A 12804-nucleotide genomic window follows, 5' to 3' on the forward strand; every position below is an offset into this window, starting at 1 on the left:
AGTGATGTCAGTCTTGTATAGACAAGCGTTGATTGGAGACGAAAGGCGTCTAACAAACCGCGCGTAAAACAATATTCTCGTATGTGAAACCATATAAGATATAATACATTACTTAATAATATTCCTAATAAATTTTGTCAAATCATTACATTTTCTTTCTGTTAAACGAAAGTAAAAGATAGAATTGTATTCTACAATCGTGGTACACTATGATTTCGTAATAATAATCAGTGATGTATTCGTCTTTTTACCTCGGAATAAATTATCATATATTTAGGATCGTGGCTATTAATTCTGACGTAAATACAATTCCATTAAATTTCATTCGATTCTGATATAAAATAAAACTGTAATTCATAAAATAAACTTCGAAATTAAAATGTTTGATATTCAAAATATTACATCGCGTAGAATGAAAATTGACAATACAAAAGTTCAATTAAATCGAATGATTGTAAATTTTTTCAAACATTGTGTCGGTTGCATGGTTGCATCTCATTCGTCACCTTTATACAGGATGATACATCTAAATGAAGAAATAAATTTATTTTTAGATAGGATAGGTTAGCTAGAATAGGTTTTCTGAAGATAATATCATATGATAAATAAAAGAAATAATTTCGATTAATCTGTATATAATATTCCGTTTCAGATATATGTATCTCTGTGGTAGTATAATTATGAAATACTAGATTAGTATAGTAGAGTGTTCGTGTCGTGTTGACTCCATGCTGACCTTGGTGTGCATCGCGATTGGCTAACGAAACGTCGGCTGATGCCGAAGACTACTCGAGAATGAATGTTCATTCTGGATCGGCCTAGCGGAAACGTTCGGACACTTTGAACTCGCTCCAAAAGTAACTTATATTCTACACTGTTCACATTTACCACTCATTAAAATGAGCAAACCGTAAGTAATTGTTTAATCATTTTTAATGAAATTCAAATCTAAATTTATAAAATTGGAGAATTGGTAAATTTCAATCTAAGACAATACATTTTCTTTTTAGATATTATTTACTACTTTTTTACGCTACATTATTTACTATTACTTACTATTATATTGTTTTATTTTTACGTTAATGTAAAATAAAAATGTAGAATAATTAGAATTACATTATCACATGTTTCCTTATGTAATATACTGTACCATTGTTTTTTTTTATGAGTTTAAAGTATAATCTTTTGTAACTCACCTATAATTTTATTTATAATATACTCTACTTTATAGGGTAGCAGATATTGCCCTTATAGGGTTGGCTGTTATGGGCCAAAATTTAATCCTTAATATGAATGATCATGGGTTTGTTGTCTGTGCATACAATCGTACAACAGATAAGGTCAAATCTTTCTTACAAAATGAAGCAAAAGGCACAAAAGTTATTGGTGCCTATTCGTTGAAAGAAATGGTAGAGAAACTAAAATCACCAAGGAGAGTAATGCTTTTGGTAAAAGGTAAATTATTATATACTATATTTGTGTATAAGTCTATAATTTGACCTTGTAAAAGATTATGAAGTGTCTATTCTGTATTATTTGAAGTTTATATGATAAGATATTACATATCTAAGATAGTAATCTGATACAATTGTATTCTTTTGTTTCCTAAGAAAAGTAATTATAAATAAATGTGTATTTTTTTCTAAAAGCCGGTGCCGCAGTGGATGCTTTCATCGACCAATTAGTACCTTTGTTGTCCCCCGGTGATATCATAATCGATGGTGGTAATTCTGAATACCAAGACACTGAAAGACGAACTAAAGATTTAGATAAAAAAGGAATTTTGTTCGTTGGTAGTGGAGTTAGTGGAGGAGAAGAAGGTGCTAGGTATGGACCATCTTTAATGCCAGGTGGGAATCCAAAAGCTTGGCCACATATTAAAGACATCTTCCAGGTACTTAAAAGACAATGATTTATTTAAAAATGATTTAATACATATTTATTGTAATGAAATGACAAAATATTTTTTATAGTCAATCTGTGCCAAAGCCGACGGCGAACCATGCTGCGATTGGGTTGGAGAAACAGGTGCAGGACACTTTGTAAAAATGGTACACAATGGTATCGAATATGGTGATATGCAACTGATTTGTGAAGCATATCATATTATGCGAAATGGTTTAAAACTTACACCAGAGGAGATGAGCCAAGTCCTTGACGAGTGGAATAAAGGAGAATTAGATTCTTTCCTAATTGAAATCACTCGTGACATTCTTAAATATAAAAATGAGAAGGGTTATTTATTAGAACGAATTAGAGATACAGCTGGTCAGAAAGGAACTGGAAAATGGACAGCTATTGCTGCATTGGATTATGGAGTTCCAGTAACGTTGATTGGAGAATCTGTCTTTGCTAGATGTCTTTCTGCTCTACAAGGTGAAAGAGTAGACGCAAGTAAAATTTTGAAAGGTCCAGACTCAGTGTACGAAGGTGATAAGAAACAGTTCCTAGTACACTTAAAGAATGCCCTTTATGCATCAAAAATTATATCCTATGCCCAAGGGTTTATGTTACTAAGAGAAGCTGCCAAGATTCACAACTGGAACTTAAATTACGGTGGTATAGCACTTATGTGGCGAGGAGGATGTATTATAAGAAGGTATATCCCTTCATTGAATTTTAGAACTATTTATATAGTAATACATATATTAACTAACATTATTTTTGTTTTCAGTGTTTTCTTAGGAAATATCAAAATAGCATTCGATAAGAATCCAAAACTCTCCAATTTACTGCTGGATGACTTCTTTGCCAAGGCAATGAAAGATTGTCAAGCTGGTGCTAGGGTAGTAGTCTCAACCGCAGTACAACTTGGAATACCAACCCCTGCTTTATCAACTGCTCTAGCTTTCTACGATGGCTTCAGAACTGCTCGACTCCCAGCAAACTTACTTCAAGCTCAACGTGACTATTTTGGAGCACATACTTATGAATTACTTGGTGAAGAAGGAAAATTTGTGCACACAAATTGGACAGGGCATGGTGGTAATGTCTCTGCTTCTACATACGATGTATAACAAATATTAAATCTATTTTTATAATATATGTATTATGATGAGAGAATGTTTATATGGTATGAAATTGAAATTAATGTTACAATTGACAAATATTTTATTGTACGTTATATATTATAATGTATAAATGGTTGTGAGACAGTGCTGGGGAAAACATTCATATTTGAAAACATATTTTTGTTTACAAATAATATACATTATCTATATTTCTATATGTGTCAGATATTTAATTCCATTGAATATGAGAAAAAAGATACTGCTTTTTAAATTCATATTTTATCCTCGTATTTATTTTTTTAATTCCGGTTATATTAAATCTAGTCTGCGATTGAATAGGTTATAGACAGCGAGCTTACTCATTAGAAAAGTACACTCAACAGGTGAAAGTACTAACAACTATTTACCTATTTATTGATATTTCATTACCTATACATGTCTTTTTTGTGTAGGAAAGTTTACGAAAGAAAATAGCGGAACATGACTCATATTATTTTTTGTCGGTGAATAATATGTGTGTAAATATTTAATGAAAGCAATGCGGAAGTAATTTAACCTAACCTATCTATCGTTATTTATCACATCACAGTTTTAAACAACGTTTATATATTTACGGGAATGACTTTTTTGATTCTACACATTTAAAACATGAAATGAATATGCAATTCTTACTGTTAAAATGCAACGAAAAAGTAACATCGAAATATAAATACACACATGTGTAAATATATGTATTTATACAAATAATGCACATAAAAGTATATTTGTGTGGACCAGAGAGTAACCAGACAGCACAGTCTGACCGAGTCTACCGCCGGACCCAGCTAGCCGAGCACCAGCCCGACAGGTTACGGGCTAACACAATGCTTGGTTCAGCGTTGAGACCAAGACAGGCCGATTTAGCCGGGCCCCTGTGCACAAAATGGCGCGATTTTCACCTGCCGGGGGCTCGAGCCCAGAGCCTGACGGCCGGGCTGGGATTCAGCCTGTTTTTGAGAGGGCAGCACGGTATCACACTAATGTGGCCAATCAGAGTGCTTCGATTGAGCCCAACTTTTCTCGCGTATGCGCGACACAGGGCGGGTCGCATCAATGTGGCAGTACTTTGCAAATGCGTAGCAGTCTCCCTTGTTACCGACAAAAGTATAATAAGTTAATAAATAAGACCTTTGAGGGCGATTGCTGCCTAGATTGACCTTTATCTGGCGTTTTTGACTACTGAAAAAACCCGTGTTTGTATTATCACGCAATGAGAACGCGAATCCCGCACCCTTGCAATCTTGCAAATCGGCTGAATCCTAGCCCGGCCGGCAGGCCCTGGGCTCGAGCCCCCGGCAGGTGAAAATCGCGCCATTTTGTGCACAGGTGCCAGGCTGAAACCGAGCCGGTGTGCCGTCTGGGTATATATTGTGGACTAAATAAAACGGAAATCATAAGTTAAAATAATTTTGTGTCGTGAGTCAGCAGAGGGCAAAAGAATATAAAAATTACATGGTAAAAACGTTTCTTTATTCTAAATAAAAGATATGATTGAATACTTCCAAGTTTTTTGTAAAGTATTTGAAGTTATGAACAGAATAACGTGCAAGGTGTATTAAATAGACATGTGGATTTGTCACAAGAATTGTTAAAATTGTAAGGAATTTGGAGATCGCATATTTACCATATTTCTATAAAAATTAATTCTGAAGAAACGTTATGTGTAAATACAATATCATTTCGATTGGAATTGAAATACTCCGATAAAAGAGATTAAAACTAAGATCTGAAAACTGATATCATAGAGCCGGCCCTGAAATGCGTCGACTTCACTGACCGTAGACGGGCGACTTAGTCTGCAGTGTTCATTTGCAAAATGGCTGATCACAGGGAAAGAGATTCGTATTATTCGCAAACGGATTTGCGGTCAAAAAATGATGATCCACCAAATTCGCGTTTATTTGTTATATGCCACAAAAGTTTGGAAGAAGATGACCTTAGGAAAGCTTTCGAAAAATTTGGAAAGATCGAAGATATATGGGTGGTTAAGAATCGAAATTCAGGCGAAAATAAAGGTAATTTCTCTTTAGAACAAATCGATAAGGTTTTTATTTTGCTTTTAACTGTAGTTCATTCGATATCGCACATTTTTATTTTCATCGTTATATTTCTTTTAAAACTTTCCATTAGTTAGTCATGTACTTTTAATACATTATTGGAGATATTTATAACGTAACGCATGTTGTTCACGTAGGAGTCACATACATCAAATTTTCGAAAACATCAGAGGCAGCTTTTGCTCTAGAAGAAATGAATGGTAAAATGTTGGGTTCTGTTGGGAGACCTATCAAAGTAATGATTGCTTCAAAGTAAGTTGTTAAATGTTATTTCCAATCTCGTCTCGTGCCTGTTGATTTGTTGTTAGTGCATGTATATTGATCTTTTGTAAGTAAATCAATATCGGGATTTATTACAGTCGTGATCAGGGATCCGTAAGAGAAACAAATGAAGAAGAAAGATGGGTTCGTTTGTTTTGTGTATTACCCAAGTCTATGACCGACAGTGAACTCCAACAAGAATTTTCTAAATTTGGACCTATTGAATATGCAACTGTGGTCAAAGATAGAAATACAAACGAGTCGAAAGGATTCGGTTATGTAAAATTCAAGAGAGTATCCAGCGCTGCAAGAGCATTCGAAGAATGCGATAGGAAGTACAAAGCAGTATTTGCTGAACCAAAAAAGCCAAAACCGGAGCACATGGATGTCAAATACAATAACGGATTATCATCTCATTATGACAGTGTCAGTGGAAATTATAGTTCGTCAAATTTTGGGAAGAGCAGTATTAGTTTAGAAATTGCTACAAATTATCCCAACTCTGAAGGTTACACACACTTACAAGTAATTGCACATCCAGCATTAAATCAAGATCAATTATGGAAACTGTTTGATATTGTACCTGGTTTGGATTATTGTCACTTGAAAAATGATGTTAGATATAGGATGCCAAGGGGTCAGGCTGTTGTAGTGTATTCAAATCCTAGTGCCGCAGCATACGCGAGAGAAAAGTTTCATGGTTTTGAGTATCCTCCTGGTCATAGAATGATCGTTAAACCAGATTTATCAAGTGTACCTCCGAAAACTGTTGTAAAGCCTGGCAGTTCAACAGGTGGAATAGCCAATACTAGAACAGATTTAGCTCATTTGGCGGAGACCATTGCTCAAGCTACATCTTTAATTCAAGCAGCAGGATTAACCGCACCAAGTGAGACATTATTTTGTCTATACAGCATGTCCCAAAAATGTACTTCCTTGAAAGAGATGATTCCCAAGGCCATTTAAAGTAACTTTTTCACGAATCACCTTTTTGGGACACCTTGTATAACATGGTAGTAACTTGCTCGATTACTTGATAATATTGTCTTTCAATTAGGCTTAGAGCATTCTATGTGCATTAATTTACCACCTGTGCAACCAATGGCTAGTATAGATGCAGAGGTAGCAAAAAGATGTTTTATTGTGTGTGGTCCACCAGTACCACCAATATATGCCATGAAGGATGCTTTCTGTCGATTTGGGAACCTTATAGACGTGTACATGCTTCCAGGGAAAAATTGTGGATACGCAAAGTATGCTAGTGTGGAAAGTGCAAATGAAGCAATTGAGGTATATTTTAGTCTAATGTGCAATCTGTAATTTGAACAGCATGCTCTAAGGAATATTGGATGAAACAGTTTAATATTTCTAAAATGGTAAATGAAATCATACATTTTTACGATAGATTCTACATGGGCAAGAAATTTGTGGTTCACGATTGAAAGTATTAGAAGCAGAAGAACGCAACGTTGGCGACGATCGCAGAAAACGATTACGAATGGATGAAGACGAAAATTAATTTTTTTTTTTGTATACCTCGTAAGTACATCGCTGAGAGCACATGGCAAAGAGAAAATGAGAAAGAAGAGAAAGAGGGAGGCATTTAAATATTAACACCCTGACGTTGTAACTGACGATTACTTTACTTGGAAAACAGGGGAAAATGTAATTTTTCTATTTATCTTCACAGACTGACTGGTATACACAAGCTGGACGCACGCAATAAAAGAGACGAATTTTAAGACTCACTTGACCACGTCGGGCCCGCATCCAAGGAAACTACTCCAACTACCTACTTTTAACTATCGCTTACGTTCGCGATTTCAACGTTACTGAACTTTAACGATACTTTACTTTATCCTTACATATCGTTACACATACACCTGACTTCCTAATTTTATTATTTTAAGAGGCCTGTGCGAAAAGTGATCTTAAAGATTCAATTAAAAAAATACATAGTACACACAAAACTAAGTAGATTTGAAACTTCTTCCTCTTAGGTAAGGAAGTTACATGATGCAATATACTTAAAATGTTTATTGTTATTATGTTAGTATACTACAGATATTAGCTACGAGTAAGAGGATTTCTATATATCTGTACTTTTGTATCAAAATCATGTTTCGGTGAAAGCTTTTCGAAATGAATTTCTCTGTACATTGAAGGAAATGAAAATATTCAAAAAAAAAAGAAACAAAAGATAATATCTTTAAAAGAAGTTTATATTCTTGTTTATAAAACAAGTACAATAATTATAAATATTAAGAATATCAATTCAACTATTCGCGCAGGCTCTAAAACACAATCTTGTGCTTTAGAGTTAGTGAAACCAGTTTTCGTTTATAATTTATATTTAATAGTTCTGTACTATTCTTTTATTAGCTATACTGTGTATGGAAGAAAACGTAAAGTAATTTATTTCTTGTGCGTGTTTCGAGGAATATTTTTGTGAAAATAATTTCAAAACTTGGTTCCAAAACAAGATATATTCTCTAATATGTTTTTATTTTTCATGTTTTGCGAACGTAGTTTTGGTTATGCATTAACGCTATATTTTTACGAAAAAATTTGGAGAATGCAAAGTATGGTCTTCAAGAAAAATGTTTATGTACATCACAGTATATATATGTATTTTCTAATATTTAAATTATAGTTTAAAAAATCAGTTGCTCAGTTACTTTTTAGTGTGTTTTACATACTATTATTTAACATTAGTTATCGATGTGAAATTTGAGTAGTTACGATCTTTTTTTATTATTTCTTTAGTACTATGAGAATTTATATAGGCAAAAAAAAATATTAAGTTTAAGTTATGTGGAGAAGGAAAGTCTCAAAATTTTGACTACGATTCGAGTACATCTTGTTTTGGAAATATTTTAGCATCACATATTTTCATGTACATAGATATATTTGCATAAAGTATATCAGCATGTTGTTTTTTTTACAATTAATTTGAGTAAGATCAAGAAACGTACGTTTTCTTAGACAATTAATGTTACGTCCATGATCACAATTTCGTCAAATACCAATTATTGACGCACAACATAAACCCTTTAATGGTGGACACTTTTGTACGTGTGTTAGACTGTTTTACTAAATGACCATACGCAATGATGTTTTAGGAGACTGTAACTGACTTGTTTGATGATATTAAATACACATTCAGTATTAAAAAACTTACACTGACTTTCACTTATTTTTTTTTTTCAAATTACGATGAACGGAGTGTCCTGCTTTGTGTGTGTATGACTCATTGACTTGACATGTTCTTTCTTTTAACTTACAGGATACCTGAAGCATTCAAAGACGTACCTGATGACTGTGATATAGCAGAGTAAGATATATATATATATACAATATATATATATATATATATTTATTTATTATATATTTATATATAGTATATGTACACACATATATATATACTATATATATATTTTTTGTATGATACATATATCAGACACTAAGCTCGAACAATAAATTATAATTTTATATTGCTTCTCCTTTTTATTACTGGACTAAAACTATTGCATCAATTAGAGGATAATTGTATTTTTCTAAAAGTTTCTCTTTACAATGTGATGAACTGTTTATAATTTATGATTTTTAAAGTATTTCTTTTATATTTTCATAAAAGTGTACAATAAAACTGTTTTTATAGAAAAACTGTATAATGAAATTCTTCCTGCATCCCAAATGTTTATAGATAGATCGCGATCAATCCAAAATCCTCGATTCCGGGAATCCATCGAACTGCCCCGGCCGGCCATATCAAGTGTTGTAATCGTGTGGGAAAAGTGGAATTTTCGCGCCAGGAATTTTTTTATCGCAACACCAACGTGAGAAGTCGTTGGGAGGAGACTATTTTAATCGTGTTTATCGTTCGCGAGGCTTAAGTGGGGCACGTTTTGCATCGATATAGGTTAACGCAGAAATAGTGGGGGCAGCAGCTCACGTGTTTCCAAACGTGCTGCATGATGCGGAACAGTCGCTCCGCGCGAAAGACATGCGATGTTCGGAACGGTTTCAGTCCTCATAGATATCACCGTCTGGATGGCATCGTACTGTGTTTATGTATTTGTTGTGAACTACCAGAGAATTTAGTGAAACTTTTCATTTCGCTATTAGTTCAACTAAGACTTCGAATAATAAATCTATATGATCTATCAGGTGGTGCATCATATTAAATCACTACATTGTTAACGGTGATCTTGCGATATCTTTGACGCCTACGGTCTCCTCTTCGTGATCGTTGCGAACGAAGACCATTAACCGCAGCATCTTCTTTTAATTGCCGGCTAATTTTAACCATTTTTAACAACCACGAACTGTAGAAATGGCGCGTGAACATCGAGTTTATTTGATTTAGCAGCAGTGTTTGTGACCTAACGGATATCTTCTCAAAGGAATCCTGTCCCGGAAATAGAACGATGGAGGAGGTGTCCACCGAAAATGCCAAGGTGTCAGATTCCGGATATTCCAACACCTGCAGCAATAGTCAGTCACAACGGAGGTACGTAACGAGATTCTTTTTCCTCTTCATTTACGCGTGTTTCGAAGTACGTTGAACTTGCTCCGAAAATGCGCGCACTAATTCGAAAGTGCCGCCACGGATTCAAAATTTCAAACTTCGATCCCGATGATGTCACATGACTAAACATTTTTCAACATCTCTGAACCTCTGATCTCTACCGGTGAGCATGAATCAGTAGATTTTATTACTTTCCGTACTTCGGAACGTTTAAGAAATATCAGAATTTATTTTAACTCAATCTTAATTTGTTTGTAGATTCGTATTTGTTAATATTAATTTATTACTCGTTAATTTACTTTTCTAAGTTAATGATATTTATCACGTAATCACTAAAAATATTAATTATTAAGTTGTTTCATTGATTATAATATACGTATTATTATTATTAGATTATATATATCTATATATACATAAATATATATTTTCTTTTGATTTTCATTTACTGTGTACAGCAATGATAGTATTACAACAATATTTTCTACGTCCAATATGTGAAATAAAAATAATAAATAAAGTAGATGAAGATAAAAGTTTTCAAGTAAAACGTTAGATTCAACTTGTAAGATTGACTAGTACGATCTTATTCAATTACGTGCAACACGACTTATCTATACCTTGAACGTTTGTGTCAAACAATGTATACATATATGTATAGCCCTGTTATCTGCTGCATATCATACTAAGAATTCCGTCGTGTATGGTAATCGAATACTATTTTTAACATTGCATGAAACAAATATGGGAAGATCTTTAGGAGTGATAAACATGTAAATTATTTACCTTGGGTTTTATTATCGAAGGATAATAAATAGCTCTACCTGAGTTATTTCTAGTTTATGCCTCTGGTTTATTTATACCACCATTCTCAATTGTTATTACTTTCACGTAGATTTCATTGAACGTCCAGATGAATAACTTCCTGAAGTTAATTTTACCGCTTTGATCAACCGGCTACGAAATATTTATACGATACGACGGATAAATTATTTCGTACGATGAAAAACACGTGGTATCAATACGTCAAGTGTTTTTGCGACTTTTCACCGTGACTTGAAACCTTACGAAAGATTTAAGTTTCGCAACAGTCTCATCTCGGAACGTTGAGAGCCTCCTTAACCACAATTAATTTTCTTACTTCTTACTAGTATCCGAAAATGCCATTTTCCATCCCGTAAAAAAAATCAATTTTGAAAATACTTTTAAAATTAATTTTTTTTATAGGATAATCATTTCGCATCGATGTTCAATTGCTTACTCAATCCTGAATTCTTTATCTTTCAAATATCCTTTGAATTCTTAACAAATTTTTCATTCCTTAGTTTGTGTACCAAAATGGTCACCATGTACAGGTATTTTAGCTCCAATGGAAAGCATTATTTCAATAAGTAACTACAATAGTAAAAATTATTCTTTCTGTAAATTAATTTTTATGTTATATAATTTCTAGCTGAGGGTTGTAACTAACAATAAGCCTACAATAGAAGTTTTTATTCATAACCTTGTTAGGATATGTTATATTAATTTTCTAAATATAATTTTAAAAGACGACGATTGACACTATTTATAAAGTTATTGAAAAATCTTATAGGTTTTCGAATGGTTGTGTTATTTTTTATTATGGCAACTATGGTGCAAGTCATGAAAATCCTTATGTATCAATTTTTTCGTAAAAATTAACGTAAAAATTCTCTATTTTAATTGAAACCCCTGTGTAATCCGACTTTGAAATTTTAATTATCGATCTAACAACTGTTGTCATCGCTGTAGATCCATATTTCAAAAATAAAGGTAATTTCGACATCGTTCAAGTATGTACCAACAATTTGAAATAGTTTCAAAACACATTGTGCAAACACGATGTCCTTCGAGGAGTTAATCGGTTCTGATGAAGACTTTGAAGGAGTTCGAATATTCGTAGAGTGCTAGGATACCTAGTTAGTATTTGAGCGTATATGTGGTAGCGCAGGATGCTTGGCATTGACACGCTTTGTTACTAAACAGGCGAGAGGCAGACAGAAAGTCCGAGGAACGAGTAAGACAGAAACTCGAACACTACGGTTAAGGCTAACTAGTTCCACGGCGAAACATGCCGGTTGCATTTTCACGTTCGCATTTAACACACCTATGCGCTACCTGGTTGCGACACACCGTGAAAACAGGTCGTACGAATGCGAGATTACCGATTACCGCCTTACCGAAAGTCTCAGATTGAAATTCTTTCAGTAGTCCAATCACATGACTCCGCTAATTGCGAGAGAACTGTTCAATCGGGGAAGTAATACGCTTACGAAACGCTTAATTAACGAACGAAATGTTGCTTAGAACTAGGCTACGGATGTTTACGCGAATCTACCCATCTAGAGGTGATGTTTCGTGAGTTTTCCTATTAGAAAAGCATGGCTGTGTTAAAACAGACTTCAAATTTTATTTGGAACAAAAAATAATTTGAAATCAATTATTTCCACGAATTTATTATCTAATTTCTGAAAATAATAATGGAGATTTCGCGTTGTATTGGAATCAAATGAAACATTTGCAAATCATTTTTTACTCAAGTTGATCTATATATCTGTAGTTGTCAGGAAGAACGCCATATGTCATATAATTTCACTTTCGAGATATTGCCGTGTAAAGTTTTGGTCACTAATGCTTTGCTATAGGATATTGGTTCAATTGCATTATGTACGTATAATCCTATCGATCTGATTCGGTGGGTCTGTCGCACGTGTTGTCAATCTTTTTGTTTTTAAGGGCGATGGGAAAATGCATTTTACGCACACCCCTCTTCAGGTCTAATGACGGTTAGGGGGGTAGTGTGGGACTCTCACCCTGTCTAAGAAAACGAGACTAGGGCATACCCACTAAAACCCCATCGCCCAGGAGCCCAAGAGGGACCCAGCTT

The 12804-nt window shown here is 33.9% G+C and overlaps 3 protein-coding genes across 13 annotated transcripts in view; all 3 read left to right on the forward strand.

The window, feature by feature from the left end:
* The first annotated feature begins 750 nt into the window (after positions 1-750).
* Pgd (phosphogluconate dehydrogenase) lies at positions 751-3226 on the forward strand. Its single transcript, XM_076421938.1, has 5 exons — positions 751-910; positions 1232-1455; positions 1650-1894; positions 1974-2599; positions 2675-3226. The coding sequence occupies exons 1-5, from the start codon at positions 900-902 to the stop codon at positions 3015-3017; spliced, it is 1449 nt and encodes a 482-aa protein (XP_076278053.1). The 5' UTR covers positions 751-899; the 3' UTR covers positions 3018-3226.
* A 1160-nt stretch (positions 3227-4386) lies between these two features.
* Positions 4387-8912, forward strand: LOC143207964 (RNA-binding protein 45). 3 transcript variants are annotated; one of them, XM_076421935.1, is made up of 6 exons: positions 4387-5065; positions 5245-5359; positions 5467-6257; positions 6426-6658; positions 6774-6907; positions 8655-8912. In XM_076421935.1, exons 1-5 carry the CDS (start codon positions 4867-4869, stop codon positions 6885-6887), a joined length of 1452 nt encoding a protein of 483 aa, XP_076278050.1. In that variant the 5' UTR covers positions 4387-4866; the 3' UTR covers positions 6888-6907; positions 8655-8912. The 3 variants fall into 3 exon arrangements, with proteins under 3 accessions (XP_076278050.1, XP_076278052.1, XP_076278051.1); XM_076421936.1 differs by lacking the exon at positions 8655-8912 and adding an exon at positions 7059-8311 and having other exon boundaries at positions 4390-5065; XM_076421937.1 differs by lacking the exon at positions 8655-8912 and having other exon boundaries at positions 4389-5065; positions 6774-8311.
* A 433-nt stretch (positions 8913-9345) lies between these two features.
* Per (period circadian regulator) overlaps positions 9346-12804 on the forward strand; it is a 31205-nt gene continuing 27746 nt past the window's right edge. For 7 of the 9 annotated variants that reach the window (XM_076421922.1, XM_076421928.1, XM_076421926.1 and 4 more), the window contains exon 1: positions 9346-9881. In XM_076421922.1, the coding sequence (XP_076278037.1) occupies positions 9799-9881 (83 nt within the window). In that variant the 5' untranslated portion in view covers positions 9346-9798. The remainder of the gene's footprint in view (positions 9882-12804) is intronic. The other 2 variants (XM_076421924.1, XM_076421925.1) reach the window with 2 other exon arrangements.

The sequence above is a fragment of the Lasioglossum baleicum genome, chromosome 4 (genome assembly GCF_051020765.1).
Source record: "Lasioglossum baleicum chromosome 4, iyLasBale1, whole genome shotgun sequence".
In the NCBI taxonomy this organism is placed as follows: domain Eukaryota; kingdom Metazoa; phylum Arthropoda; class Insecta; order Hymenoptera; family Halictidae; genus Lasioglossum; species Lasioglossum baleicum.